Source organism: Balaenoptera ricei, chromosome 9, assembly GCF_028023285.1.
Source record: "Balaenoptera ricei isolate mBalRic1 chromosome 9, mBalRic1.hap2, whole genome shotgun sequence".
NCBI classification, from domain to species: domain Eukaryota; kingdom Metazoa; phylum Chordata; class Mammalia; order Artiodactyla; family Balaenopteridae; genus Balaenoptera; species Balaenoptera ricei.
The window spans coordinates 93,279,347-93,295,977 of NC_082647.1; the positions used below are offsets into that span (position 1 = coordinate 93,279,347).

The 16,631-nt window shown below is 35.5% G+C and overlaps 1 protein-coding gene across 1 annotated transcript in view; it reads right to left on the bottom strand.

The window, feature by feature from the left end:
* Positions 1-16,631, bottom strand: part of RSBN1L (round spermatid basic protein 1 like) — a 65,382-nt gene that overhangs the window by 17,340 nt on the left and 31,411 nt on the right. Inside the window, exon 3 of the mRNA XM_059934093.1 lies at positions 9,094-9,734. Coding sequence (XP_059790076.1) covers positions 9,094-9,734 — 641 coding nt within the window. The remainder of the gene's footprint in view (positions 1-9,093; positions 9,735-16,631) is intronic.

The following is a 16,631-nucleotide window of genomic DNA, read 5'->3' on the forward strand; positions in this document are numbered from 1 at the left end:
CGCAACTAAGGAGCCCTCAAGCCGCAACTAAAGGAGCCTGCGTGCCGCAACTAAGACCTGACACAACCAAATAAATAAATAAATATTTTTTTTAAAAAACAAACCAGAACTAGTTATTAACAAGTTTAACATTCAGCCCTCTTAGAGTAAAATTTCTGTGTTTAAATGTTAAGTAAAAACATGTATCATTTAGTAACAGAAAAAATGGGTAAAGCTTCTTGGGTGGTAATATTAAAGACAAATGACTTATAACTTAAGTACTTAACTAACTTTGATTTAACCAGATGTTGCTATTTTAGGTAGGAATGATCATTTCATTGATTGAAGAGAACATTACTGACCTAGCCATCTCATTTCATTCAAATTACACCTTTACATTAATTTCCAAGTTTACAAATGTTGTTCTTTGTTTACAAGTAAAATAAAATGAAACACGTCTAAATATTAGAAATTTTAACACAATAGACTAAATTAAAACAAATTTGACTTTTCCTCCTCTCCTATGTCTGTTTTGAGGCTACCTAAAAGGAGGCTATATCTTTTGATGATTTTTTTTAAAGTATATCCTATTAAAATTCATAAATATTTCAAAGGACATTTGGGAGAAACTGAATTTTAAAGAGTAAAGTAATACAGACTCTATTTGTTGGATTATAACCTTAAATATGGTATTTGAATCTTCATAGTTCTGGTCACCTCATGGCAAAATACATATATACTATATGTAAATTCACTTACACATATAATTTGCTATAATAAAATAAAAGCACAATTCTCTCCCCTTTTCACCAAAATGTGCTAGAAATGTAAAGTACATTCTGTTTGTCCACTATTAAAACCACAGATAGGGAATTCCCTGGCGGTCCAGTGGTTAGGACTCCACGCTCTCTCACTGGCAAGGGCCCGGGTTCAATCCCTGGCCAGGGAACTAAGATCTCACAAGCCACGCAGTGCAGGGAAAAAAAAAAAAAAAAACCACAACACAGATATATTCCACTAAGTATGGTCTCTATATAAATTACATATACTTAGCTATCAGGTTTAAAACAAAACAGCAATTTTCTTCTAAGACATTCATTCTCCAAATATTAAAGATAATAATCTGATGACTCAATAGGATGGATATAAATAAATTTAAAACTAAATTTTAAAAATTAATCAAAATCTTAGCTTGTGAAAGTAATTTGAATTTTAAAATACAGTATAACTCAATTATAAAACGGGCAGACCTGAATAGACACTTTTCCAAAGAAGACATACAGATGGCCAACAGGTACATGAAAAGATGCTCAACATCACTAATCATCAGGGAAACGCAAATCAAAACCACAAAGAAATATCACCTCACACCCGTCAAAATGGCTATCATCAAAAAGATCAAAAATAACAAATGTTGGAGAGGATGTGAAGAAAAGGGAACCCTTGCACACTGTTGATGGGAATGTAAATTGGTACAGCCGCTATGGAGAACAGTATGGAGTTTCCTCAAAAAACTAAAAACAGAACTACCATACGATCCAGCAATTTCACTCCTAGGTATGTATCAGAAGAAAATGAAAACACTAATTCAAAAAGATATATGCACCCCAATGTTCATAGCAGCATTATTTACAATGGCCAAGATATAAAAGCAACCCAAGCGTCCATCAACAGATGAATGGATAACAAAGATGTGGTATATACATACAATGGAATACTATTCAGCCATAAAAAAAAATGAGGGCTTCCCTGGTGGCGCAGTGGTTGAGAATCTGCCTGCCAATGCAGGGGACACGGGTTCGAGCCCTGGTCTGGGAAGATCCCACATGCCGTGGAGCAACTGGGCCCGTGAGCCACGATTACTGAGCCTGCGCGTCTGGAGCCTGTGCTCTGCAACAAGAGAGGCCGCGACAGTGAGAGGCCCGCGCACCGCGATGAAGAGTGGCCCCCGCTTGCCACAACTAGAGAAAGCCCTCGCACAGAAACTAAGACCCAACACAGCCAAAAATAAATAAATTAATTAATTAAAAAAAAGAATGAAATTTTGCTATTTGCAACAACATGGGTGGACCTGGAGAATACTGTGCTAAGTGAAATAAGTCAGACAAAGAAAGATTAATACTGTATATTATTACTTACATATGGAATCTAAAAAGTAAAATGAATGAATATAACAAAAGAGAAACAGACTCACAGATACAGAAACAAACTAGTGGTTACCTGTACGGAGGGGGAGGGGGGAGGAGGGAGGAGCAAGACAGGGGCAGGGAGTTAAGAAGTACAAACTACTATGTATAAAATAAATAAGGTACAAGGATATAATGTACAGCACAGGGAATATAGCCAATATTTTTTTTTAAATTTTATTTATTTATTTATTTATGGTTGTGTTGGGTCTTTGTTTCTGTGCGAGGGCTTTCTCTAGTTGCGCCAAGTGGGGGCCACTCTTCATCGCGGTGCGCGGGCCTCTCACTGTCGTGGCCTCTCTTGTTGCGGAGCACCGACTCCAGACGCGCAGGCTCGGCAATTGTGGCTCACGGGCCTAGTCACTACGCGGCATGCGGGATCTTCCCAGACCAGGGCTCGAACCCGTGTCCCCTGCATTGGCAGGCAGATTCTCAACCACTGCGCCACCAGGGAAGCCTGCCAATATTTTTTAACAACTTTATATGGAGTATAACCTATAAAAATTCTGAAGCACTACTTTGTCACCTGAAACTAATATATTATAAATCAACTATCCCCCAATTAAAATAAACAAGCACACTGTAATGTAACTTTTAATTATATACCATTTAACACAACTTTCTAGATTAATAACCCAATACTTGAAACATGTACTAAATCAGTTTGAACCATTAATTTAATGTTTCAAAAATGGAAAACTACACATAACAATGTATTCAAATTCAAAAAGTATATACTTCTTGATGAAACATATAGATACCACTTAAGTTGTTAAAAAAAATTACAAGAATATAATCCACACATTTTTCACAAAAAAGTAAATAGTACTCCTTGATTTATGTGATACCTATTATACGGCAATATTATATAACAAATAATCCAGTTTCCTCTATTACATGGAATAAAGGTAAATCTATAATAATCATAAGGAAAAAAACCTCAATTCTCCAAAAATAATCTATCCAACAATTACAACTCAACAGCAGTGGGATGGGAGAAGGAAACAGATAAGAGTTGAAAGAATCTCTAAATAGTCAAAATTACTGTCACAAAGGCCATGATTCACAGAAGGATACTCTTCTTACATATATGTTTCTACACTAGGCATAATTCTAACTAACATCTAAAATCATAAAGGATAAGAAGCCACAAGTTTAGAAGAGGAAGGAGGGGCAAGAGGTAAGCACAGTTGCAGCTCCCCTAGGTCATCAATATTATAATATCATAATGACAAGCCTAAACCTAAAATAAAGAGATAAGTTATGTTGTATATGCTCAGGAAAAGGATAAATCTTGGTCCTTACAACTGTATGCTTCCATTATCTAGAAAAACCACTAATCTGGAAAATCTCACATCCTGATGACGCTTGACATGAAATTACTGTATTTGCTTCAGTAAACATTCATCACACTATCAGTTTTCTGATGCAGTTAAAAAATTAAATTGGAAATACCAAAAAATGTCACTGCTTTAAAACATATCCTATATGCTTCCTAAAAGGGAAATGTAGAGTTTCAAAGAGGACACATATTGTTCCTCCCAATTTAGGTATACTTCTCAAAAAACACAATAAAAGACAGAAATGATACTTATTCATATATTTGCAAAAGCTGTTGACAGATGTAACATTTTTAATCTAAACCTCCCCTAGAGTCTCCCTACCCAGCAAAAACCCTACCACCATCATGACTGTATTTTCACATTTCCCTTCATTTATTCTCTATAAATGTTTTAAAGGGGGGGTGGGGGAGACTGCAGAGCAGGAAATAAAAGACTTCTTGAACCCTCTGCCAGTAAATGTCAATAACAAAATCTCAGAAGTTTTGGTTAATGGGAAAAGAACTGTTACATTACGTTTAAACCAAACCCTATTCATTTTTCTTCATGTAAATAATCTTTAAAAAACAAAAACAAAAAACACAACCTTATGATTCTGAGTTTGGCTTGCTACAAAGAAAAAAGTAGCCTTTATGACAGGAAATACATTGCCAAAAGTAAATCTATAAGTCTCAGTACTGCTTTCTCTTATTTTACTTATAAAAACTGCTGCAACAAGGGAAGCAAATATGGACACATGTAATTCAAAAAACCATGAGGAATGACTCACTTGAAATAATGCTGTTTCCCAAAATGTATTCCCTGAAGAGAGGATTCTATAGTCCAGCAAGTTTGGAAAACTCTTCCTGTTTGAGAGGTTCACCACACACTATTAAAGGCTAGGTTCTGAGAAGTCTCACAGTAAACAAACATAACTTATTCAGCCCAGTATTAGACAAACTATTTTGACTTCAAAACCTGTTTTTCTTATTTACTTGTTTTCTTTTAGTGTACCTATCAACATCCCAAGATAGTAAAAATTCCACAGAATACGTTATAAATACTTTATACTTTATACAGTATAGTTATCTGTAATAAATATAGAAGATATTATAGATGCTTCTAGCTAATATCATCATTAATCCAAAGGAAACACAAAAACAGGACAGTTATTACAGCAAAAAATTGAGGGGGTGAGGGCAGAAGAGGCTATTGGTTCAATTCTGGTGAGTTTTTTTGGGGGAGGGCAAGAGGAAAGAAGGGAGTCTCGTATTTTAAAAAACAAGACCAGCTCGCCACATTCCTACTGAGGCAATCTGAACATCTAACAAAAATAAGTGTGCCACAAGGGGGAGCCATTCCCCATCACATCTAGCATATCCTTTCAAATTAAAACATATAACAAGAAATAACATATAATCAACATTTCAAAAATATCCATATAACTATAACTAAAATAAGAATAAAATTGTTCTTAATCATTTTTAAACTAGTACAAAAAGGAAAAAGTCTCTCAATTAGAACATCTGGTACCTGCCAGAATAGATCAGTTCAAAAGCATTCAAGGAGGACATGACAAGCACAACTGGTCAAAATGAAAATTCAGTACAAAGGCTGGCAGTGGTCAAAGATGGTATGTCAAAACATCTTTACTGGCCTAGCATGGTGAACGACACCAGCATGAATTCAATAAATGTTAGTTCTCTCCCCTCATTTTGCAGACAGGCAAGGCTGACAGATCCAATCAGATTTAATTACTGTTTCACTATTAAAATATTAGCCATTTAATTATGAGTTAACACTTGACATAAGTTATTTGCTACAAGCAACTCAGAACCAGGCTAAAATAAAAAATAAGATTTAGAGTTTGGGGGAGGGAAAAGGGTGATTAGAAGATAATTGCCCCAGTTTTCATATTCTCACAGTTCTTACTACAGAGTTTGGAGTGCATGCTGATTAAATATTGCATGGCAAGACAGAAATCTCTATTGTTTCTTGACAGATAAAACTCCTGTCTTACTTGCCTTTCTGTTTCCCTACCATCAAAGGCACAGGAGAATGATCAATGTCCAAATGAGTATTTGAAGAAAATAGAGATGGTAGAAAAACTAAGACAGACGTGGATGAGTGCAAACGGCCAAAAACTCTTCCCAAGCATGTATGCTCACTTCTGAGCAATGTGACTGTGTCACTCCCATCATCAAGAAGTGAATCTGGGTTTGGCCTCATGACTTCCTTTGGCCAGTGGGACATCAGCAAACACAAAACAAGCAGAGGCTTGCCCTCCTTCTGCTCTATGAACCCTGCAACTATCAACATGTGTACAAGCCCAGGCTAACCTGCTAAATGATGAGAAAAATGTGTTTATCACCCCAATCGACATTGCATCAAACCACCAGACAAATAAGCGAGGTCTCCTAAGACCAACTGATCGGCAAACCATTAGACATGAATGAGGCCATCCAGCCCCCAGCTGAGCTGACAAAGACTGTCCAGAGAGTCCAACAGATTGTGAGAAAAATCTTTAAGCCACTTAGTTTTGAGGGTTTTGGTTTGATTTGCAGCAAAACAACTGATATAGATGGGTTACAAACTTTCTACAAAAATCCATTTCTATTCTCAAATAGAATTTTATTTCATACAGTTTGACTGATATTATACCACTAACATCAGAAAAATGACATGACCTACAAGACAATATATAATTCTACCATGTCTTCAGATTTTTCAGGCAAGCGGCAGGGATATAGATGAAGACGAAAAATAGAATTATGCAAGTAAAAAGAATTCCAAAATCAAAGAACAGGATGTGTTGATCCTTTTGTCAGTATTGTGTGTGTGTGCGTGTGCACGTGCATGTGTGTATACATATATACATCCATACCCGCACAAAAAAACTCAAGTTAACATGTTTCAAGGATAAAGGCTAAACAGATGCAAAAATGAATTTCTGTGAAAACTACAGAGTATTATCACAAAGATAAGCATTATCACTATAAAGATCATAGAAACAGCTACATCTTAACCTATATTGTCATCTTTTAGTTTCTACAGAATTTAGGGCAAATTGTTTTCGCTGCTCTGGTTTTAATTAAACAAACAAACAAAAAAACTGGTCTGCAGAAAACAACTTCCTCAGTCTTCTAAGCTCTTAAAATAACAAGCAAAGTAAAAATCCAGTTTGGGGAAATATCAAATGACCAGTTCAGGAAAGCTTTTCGCTAGATACTCCTCTTCATACCATAGGAATGGCTGGATCTGGAGGATACTGAGGTAAAGGCACAGGGACCGTGCACAGGCAGCTTCCTGCCACGAAATCTAAAGCTGCAGAACTAAAAGCAGTCCTTGGGCTTCCCTGGTGGCGCAGTGGTTAAGAATCCACCTGCCAATGCAGGGGCCACGGGTTCGAGCCCTGGTCCGGGAAGATCCCACATGCCGCGGAGCAGCTAAGCCCATGTGCCACAACTACTGAGCCTGTGCTCTAGAGCCCGTGAGCCAGAACTACTGAGCCCGTGTGCCACAAAGACTGAAACCCACAGGTCTAGAGCCCATGCTCCACAACAAGAGAAGCCGCCGCAACGAGAAGCCCGTGCACCGCAACGAAGAGTAGCCCCCGCTCACCACAACTAGGGAGAAGCCTGCATGCGGCAGCGAAGACCCAACACAGCCATATTTATTTATTTATTTATTTATTTATTTAAGCAGTCCTTGCAGCAGATCACATAGATACGGGGCCAGAGCCACAACTGGTAACAAAGAGGATGCATCTGCCTAGAGTTTCCTCTGTGCCATATGTATTATCCAAGAACCCTAAGAGGTAATGGCAACCAGGGTAGGTGGCTCTTCAAGGACTTGAGACCCACAACCTAGCCACACACTGGCATGATTAACAAGTCCCAGCATCATGTTGTATTTAATAAAAGGAAGCATGGTTTTCATGTTGTACATACTGCACAAGTTAGGATGAAAATTATCATTTAATAAAAAATTAATAATTCCTAACCTTAAAAGCTATCTGAAAAGCAAATATAAGTATTGTGACATTTAAAAGATGACAGAAATAACTTGCATAGTATGGCAGCAGAAAGTTTATGATACAGTGGAAACAAATCACATTGGAATTCAAGAGGCCTACCATAAAACCTAGCACTTAGCAGACATAATAAATGAAAAACAAATGAATGATCTAATACCAAAGGACTTTGGGTAATTATTTCTTCTCTCCCTGCTTCCTCATTGCTAAAATTAAATTGTAATGAAGAGTAAATGAGTTATTACACATAAAGTGCTTAGAATAGTTCCTGGCAGTCAGCACTCAATAAATAGTAGATATTATCACTAGATGCCAGTCTAGTTCTACCACTGAACACAGGTGTAATCTCAGACAAATTACTAACCATTCTGAAATTCTATAAAATGACAGGGCTAGTGACAGATGCTCTACAGCTCCCCTTCGGCTCTAAAAAATATTTAAATTCCAATTCTCAAACATGTTACATAGGCAATAAGTACCCCATACACACACATTAAAATTTTAAATACCAGCATATTTTCCAGACTTCAGTATATTACACAATATACACCAAACATACTGTGGGGTTGGGGGGGTTGGTATGAGTGGATGTTATTGCATGTCCAGACTATCAGTTAAGGTGGAGACTATAACTTGAACACATCAAAAAAAGAAATATACTCAAAATAAGGAAAAGAGACCTGGATGAAGTTTAAGGAAATTTTGTTCTATTCCTGGCACTGCTGCCAACCTTAAAACCCTAAGTTACTCCTATCTACGTTTGTTTAAGTTCAGAAAGGTCGGGATAGATGATCACTAAAAGATCCCTTTGAAACTTTCTTCATTTTTTTCCTCTTTCCAAACTAGAATGTCAATTATTACTTACAATACCGGAAGTTTAGCACAAATAAATGTGAAAATTGGCTGATCTTTGACCTAAGCAGTCTCTGATCTGAGAATGAGTAACAGTGCACCAGACTTAGATGGGCCTACATACACTTCCAAGAGCCAGTGCACTGGATTCTGCCTCTGCTTTTAAAATAATCCGTATTCTACAACGCAGAGAAGGGCAGGAAATAGAAAGTAGCTCAATATATGCACTGGTCTGCTCATTTTCTCACGTAATCACATATTTAACCGATGACTCCTTTGTATCACAATATATTTAACAGCCAACATTTATTCAGCACCTTCCACATGATGAATCCAATGCTAAGCATTAAAGCATTACTGCATAAAGCAAGAAGACAATTTTAAATGATGTTCAAGTAAGAGAACTGTTGTATGGACTGGAAAAATACATAGCGAAATTCATTTCACTTCCAAAATAAATCCACAGTAAAAAAGACAACAGAATCTTAATTATTTCACTGATTTTCTTTAAAAAAAAAAAAAAAAAAAACACAGATAAATAGAAGCTGAAATTTAACCTCTAGCATTCAGATCAAGAAAGTAATTTATTCTTAATATTCCCAAGAGGTTTCATTATATTCTTATCTTTTTATTTCAAACCTATAGCAAAATGAGGAACAAAGAACAGAAACTTGCCTAAAACATATAATTAAAAGTTAAAATAAAAAAACTAAAAACCTCTTACCTGAGCATGAAAATTGGACATAGTTGTTGTCTCTATATCCTTCTTTCCCAATATCTCCATTTTCACTGGTGAATTGGGAAAATTAAATGAAAAGTAGTCTAAAAAATCAGGTAAATAAGTAGCTGCCCCATGAACAATACCCATTACATAGAAAGCTGCAGAGTTCTCGTTTTCACTGAACACCAGACCCACAAACTCTTCTGCAAACCTCTCCATCTCCACAGGAGACAGGTGGGAGAGTTCATTGCTGTAGGCGTGGATAACTGATGCACCTCCATTAGGCTGGTGCTCAATATGAATGAGCTGTTTGAACTCCAAAGTGTCCAACCTTTTGAGGTTGTTCTGAACCCGTGGCTCCTTTAATGACACAAATGGAAACTCACTGTTCTCTGGAATTTTGGAATCATAGTTCTTGGTATCCAAATTCTTTCCACTGTAATCCTTTATGTTATCATTTAGGATGCCTTTGGCTTCTTGATCTTCAACATCAGACAGCAATCCTGAGCAGATGGTTTGAATAGATTTGCTATACATTTTTGGACGCTTTCGTTTTTCATTCTCTTTGTGTTTCTTTTTCTTCTTCTTCTTTGCCTTCTTAATTTGTAAGTCTTCTACACTTGTTTTTGGTTTCTCCTTCCCACCTGTTGGAAAAAATTTTTTTGAAACTCTGTATTTTAGTTTCTTTAAAAACCATGCTTTAGGAATTGTTTTATAATAAATAAGCAAAATTCACTCAGAATGAAGTTTATATTTGGGACTTGTTTTACACAGTATTGATAATCATAATTTAGTCAGGTTCTTTCCCTCTCTCTCCACACACACAGGCACACACACACAGAGGAAGGCTTAAGACAAAGTTATGCCCAGAGTGCATGGTACCATTCTGACATGTAGCAGATGCTCAATCAGTATTTACTGAAGTAACGAAACGAATGTTTTAGAAAGCATAATCTTCAAATTCTAAATATAGAAAGTCAGAAATGGAAAGTTGAACAAAAGTCAATATGAACAATGCCCTGCAGATGTTTCCCATCGATATATATCATTTTTACTTTAAATTCTTAAAAATTGCATATAGGTGTCAAGAGTTACAAATCATAAAAGGAGAAAAATACTTGCATAGTGTATCAGCAACAAACATAGCAATTCCTTAGCTTTTTACCATATGTCCTCCTTGGTAAAGTACTCTTTCATCCAAAATGGGCTATGTTAGATCTACTAGAGTCTACAAAGTTTCCAGTGAAGACCTAACAAGGTACCATAAGAGATGACAAAATTAGAATCATTTATCATGTCCTAAGTACAAATGATATCCATGTACTGGTAAAGAGAGAAATTTAAAAAAGAAAGAAGGAAAGAAAGAAAAAGACATGGGTCATAGTAAGTTTATATATTAATAAGTTTCTGTAACCAAAGGCAAGTAGACCCTAGGCTCAGTAATTCAGAAATCCAAAGAATAAAAGATTAATCCACAGAGGCTATACAGCTATAGAATTTAAGCATACACATATAAACACAACATTATCACAGTATACTTATTTCTATACAATAAGAAAAATAGAAAAGAGTAAACATCCTCACAAGAAAATATTATGCTTCCTAAGATAATATGAAAAAAGCCATTAAGATAACAGTTGAGGAAAGAAGGCATTCACTGTTTCCATCTGTTATTTCACTTTTATAGATAACCTGTCATGAATTAAGTTTTCTCAACCTGCTTCTTTAGCTTAATTTTTCCATCCTCACATATCTCTATTATTCTTTTCTGTCTCTGGTGAATGAGATGTCCTGCCTACTTCCCCAAAATAAGTCCATCCCACCAACTCCAAAACCCTTGCTTAAAGTTCTCTATCCTCTTCTTTTGACCATCAAACTTCTTATAAAAAACTGCAATGCCCAGTGCCTTCCCTTTATTAACTGACCATTCTTATCCCTTAAATTCTGGGTCTGCTTCCAGTCAACTCAAATTTACTTTCCCAGAATGTTCATATATCAAATCCAATGATATTCTCTCAAATCACTCTTCCTGATCTCTCCAATGTTTTATGTAATTACCCAACTCATCCTTGATTATTTTTTACTTCCATGATACTACTGCCTTAATTTTTGGTCTAAAAGCCTCATGACTATCTCTCATCCTTAATGCAGGAGCCATATTAATCATTCTACACGTTTTATATATTGCTTTGATCATGTTCATTCCTTGACTCAACTGCTTTCAAGGGTTCTCAAATACAACCTCTTCAGTCTGGAATCCAGAGTCAATGCCCTCAAGTACGCCATGCTCTGGTCCAATTTGCACTACTTACAATTTCTTATGAAACATACCTAGTCCTACTTTATCTTTCTACTACTGGCAAAGGTATTTCCTTTCCCTAAAATATCCTTGCCCTGCCTAGTACTTACTACTGAACTCTTTCTTACCCATCCTTTAAAGACTACTCTTACATCATCTTCTTCATTTTGTTTTCCCTCATCTTTGTAGTTGGAACTGAAATCACTTCACTCTAAATTCATGTTATTATATATTCTATATCTATGAATATATATGATATGGTCATATAAAGTTATTATTTTTTCATTCATAGGATGCCTGTATAACATATGTCCTTCAGGATACTGTACGAGTGAAACAAATAACTTTGATGAATTCAGAGTGAAACACTTTTCTTCACCAATCATCAAATCCCTCCTGGCATCTAGTACATTGCTACAGATGAACATTTAATGACTCCATGAATGCAAAGATTTCTCTCACCAACAGACTACCTGAAGTTTATAGGTTTTTTCCCTTGTCTCCCTTTCAGTCAGTTCTTCACCATATGAATACTATCACTAAATCCTAACCCTGAAACAACAACCATAAAAATTCTCTCCAGTTCATAGCAGTTCTTGAAAAAGGAAAGTTTAATGTTAATAATAAACTACCTCTTCTAAAAATTCGTAAGTATGCAATGGAGACCAAATTGCTATCATTATGAAAAGCAAAACTAAAAATCTGTCAACATTATTGATTATGCAGGTTTGCAAAGTCATAAAATGCAACACCTAATAAAGTGTTAATTTTCTTGAGTCTACATGTAAGTAGTTTTAAAATATATTAACAAATTCATACTTGCTACCCAGGTATAAACTATCAAAACATCAGATTCAGGTTAAAAACTTAGGAAAAATTAATAATAAAAAGTTAAAACAGGGAGTTAATCAAAATGAAAGATAAAAGAGGTTTATATTCAATATATGTAAGTAAAATCCAAATGAGTCAAGCAAAAAAGACAGTAGTATATTAAAAAACAGGACTTAAAAGTTTAACGGGCTTACATATAATTAATAACTAAACTGGAAATACATGTAAAATTGTACAAATTAAATCGTTTGCCAAAATAAGCAGAATTTCATTTGAATGAAAATATAAGCTTAATATCCTATTATATTTACAACTAACACATTTTTTAAAGTTAAAATAGTAAATATCCAGTCATGTTACTTTAAAATAAAATAGGTACAACAGTCTATCTATTTCTTAGTCACAAGGATGGATGAAAACAGTAGTAGTATAATAGAAACTGAAAAATACAAACTAATAAGAAATTAGTCAAGAGACTGTTATATTGAGCATCAAGTAATTAAACTTCCATGACAAACTACTCTGTAATTAAATACTAAAGTGAGCACAGTGTGCAGAAAAGAGTTAAACATAACACACCTGAGACTGCTATCCTTAGGCCTGCTTGCAAGGGTGGCCTTTGGCTGGCATCTGAGAACTTGTATTTTGGGAAGGTTACTACCATTCCCTGATTAAGAGTGGCTCACTGTACCTAAACTGTTTGTGCAAACAATATGGTTTACGTTGAACACCTGTTTTCCTTCTGGAATTTTGCTACATGCTACACAGGGCATGCCTATGTGACCAGCTCCCAGTAGAAACCCTGACTATTGAGTTTCTAATGAGCTTCCCTGGTAGACAGCATTTCACATATGTTATCACAATTCACTGCTGGAAGAATTAAGTGCATCCTTCGTGACTCCACTAGGAGAGGACTCTTGGAAGCTTGTGCCTAGCTTCCTCCAGAAATCGCCACACATGTGCCTTTTCTCATTACTAATTTTACTTTGTATCCTCCACTATAATAAATCATAGCCATGAGTACAAATTTATGCTGAGTCTTGTGAGTCCTCCCAGCAAATCATCAAACCTGGGGGTAGTCTTGGGGATTCCCCCCTCCATGGGTACAGGTAAAATGCATTCTTTACATTTAAATCAAATCAAGGCACTAGCCTTTACTAGGTAATTTTTTTTAAGTTTTATACAATCTCTCACTCATTTAATGTCTTGGAATGATACATGAAATGCAATAGATACATATGTAGGAAATTTTTAAATACTTAAGGAGATAAGATCATTTTGAATACTAATGTTTTTCTCTTATACTAAAGGTCTTTAAAGTACATATTTACTCTAAATTCATAATTCTTCAAACGGAGCCCAATAAATCAGAACTGTAGTGTTTTTTTTAAAGGATCCTGGTAAATACCCATAACGGAAAGAACTGCTAAGTAATTTGGACCCTCAAAAAGTATAAAAGTATAAGGTTGATGGGAGACCCTCCCCCCAAAGATCCACAGACATATGCACAGTGGACCTCAAACACACACATACACACACACACCAAGTAGACACACACATGCACAGATAGCCAAAGAGAGAATCTGACACAGAGAGAAATGGAGACACACACACAGTCAGAAGAAAGAGGCACTCATACAGAGACAGAAAAAACCACACACACAAACAGATAAAAAAAAACCAGCATGTGTTGTTAATGGCAAATTATTTTTTAAAAATCTTTAAAAATCACAAAATCACTGGAGTTAATTTCCACTCCTAACCTTAGTATATTTTTAGTGTTAATAAAGGAAAAATAAAGGTTGCCCAGAAATACTGGCTATGATTTCATAGCTAATATGGGAAGTTATATATATATATATATATATATATATATATATATATATATATATATATATATATATATATATATAATTCCATTATCATACACAGAAACAAAGCAGTAATTAGCTTAGCTATTTTCAACCTTTGGTCTTTGGGGAATGACTTTCCTTTTCTGGCACAGCAACATCTTTGCTCCTCCTGTCATGAATTACCTACCTGTGACCTTTAGTACACTACCAATAACCTTGAACACCGGCTTCTTTTCATCCCCTTTCTACCTGCTCGCCAGCAAGCTTTGCTGATATGCTATAATGATAAGATTTACTCTCAAGAATACTATAGTCATAACATCCATGTTCTCACACCTTATCAATGAACAACATAAAACGGCTGAAACACATAACTGTACTCAGAAAAAGTAGTTGGTAGACATTAGATATAAAAGGATGAGCTAAATAAGCTTATGTTTCAAATTTATTTGTTCCTTTAAACTGTTTCTAATAAAGCAAACTCCTATTTTATCAGTGAAAAACATTTACAAGATTTCTGCATTAATAAAACCTTTCTGGCATGTATATAATCATGTATATATTTCTAGTCATAACACAGTTTTTAATGAAAATGTGGAAGAAATAAGACTGGTGTGGAGTAAGAGTTAGTTACTTTATTTTTTTCCCCCTTTTTAAAAAAAATATTTTTTTTGGCCATGCCCTGCAGCATGCGGTATCTCAGTTCCTGGACTAGGATCAAAGCGCGCCCCCTGCAATGGAGGCACAGACTCTTAACCACTGGGCCACCAGGGAGGGCCCATGGAGTAAGAGTTAGCATCTACTGTCAGATATTCAAGTGTCATCACCAATCAATCAATGCCTGCGTCTGCCATAGCTTGCAATGTTAGCATTATCAGAAGGAGAAAATTTTAAGGAGAGAATAAAAGTTGAAAGCCATAAAAGGAAAAGGGACACAAAGTAGTACATAATAGGATACTTACCGCCCCCACCTAACTGATTCTCTTGTTGCTCCAGGACACCAATAACAAAGGATGCCTTTCCCTGATCATAAGGCTCACTTGGGAAATGTCCGGCCACACAAGCAGAACAAATTGTTTTTGCCGGGTAATAAGAATAGCTAACACTTACTCAGTGCTTACCATGGGACAGGCACAATTTCTCAAATTAATCATGTTTTTATTCATTTAATTATCTATATACTACCTACTAGGAGGGGAGATAGTTCTGTCATTGTTTTTAATCACAAGAGTTAATCTTTCATATGTGTTATAAGTAACATTCATAGCTACTTATTGAATATCTGTGGGCTAGACAACTGTACTTGGCACTTCCACCTTACTTTACCTCATTTAATCTCTGCAACCCTGTAAGACAGTAATTAAATTATTATTTACCTCCATTTTACAGTAAATAGATTTTGCTATGGTCATCCCAGAGGTCACCAATTTATTTCCAAATCTATCTCTTTTTTTTCCCCTCTATCATCACTAGGTTTCAGTTTAGCTCGGTTCAAAATACCTCTTAAATTTTTCATTTACTTCAAAGTCAAGGTTACCACTGTATATTACTCGAAAATCTCCACTTTTTAGGCTATTTAAAATTCTGCTCGCATATGTAATTTCTAGGTTCACATACTTCACATTAATGGTATGTTAGGAATCTAACATTCAACCAAGTGACAGGAATTTACATCACTGTACAAACGGATAACAAAATGACTATGTGACTAAACCAATAAAAAATGACTATTTGACTAAACCAAGAGGGTAAAGATAAGAAAACATTTCAAGTGTTAATCATTAGCTGCTGTAGAGCACTAGTGTGATTATATTCAACTCCTGCCTCAAAGGCTTACAATCTATTTAGACAACACAGATAAAACACACTGGCAAAAAAAATAGAACAAAAGGACCATGAGCATTCACCAAGTAGCCATCAACTTAAGCTCTGACATGTTTCTTCAAGGTCAAAAGAATTTTATAGAAAATAAAGTTCTGACAAGCAGAAAATAGAGCTTAGACGAAGTGCCACCAAAGAACATCTGGAAACGTGACACAGAATGAAATGAAATGATAGAATCTAATATTGTTTACCTTAAATAATATAAATTAACCAGTAATTTCATTGCACCTATAGTGCTATGGCCTTTTCTCCCTTATGTAGATAGAAAGGCTTATCCACACATAAATTCAATATGAAATTAATCAAAGTCAACGTGTTCTGATCCACAACTTGTTAACTTGATGAGGCAGCAATTGAATTTGCTAGCTGTCTAGCAACCAAATGCCACTGATTCTTCTTACCTTGCTATCTGAGTGAATTTAAAACTATCCTTCTATCACAAATTCTCTCTGGAAAAGTTCAGATTTATTGACAGGATTTATATTATTACCTCACCATCCACCCCCATGTATAAACAACAACTAGAAATAGTTGTAATGAGAAAAAACAGGAAACAAAAAGAGGATATTCTTAAGCATGCAAGAAACATACAGTAAAACAGTACACCTTCTTATTTAGCTCAGAGTAAAATGCTGCCTCTAAATCCTAGACTATGCTATGGTGATTATCATCAA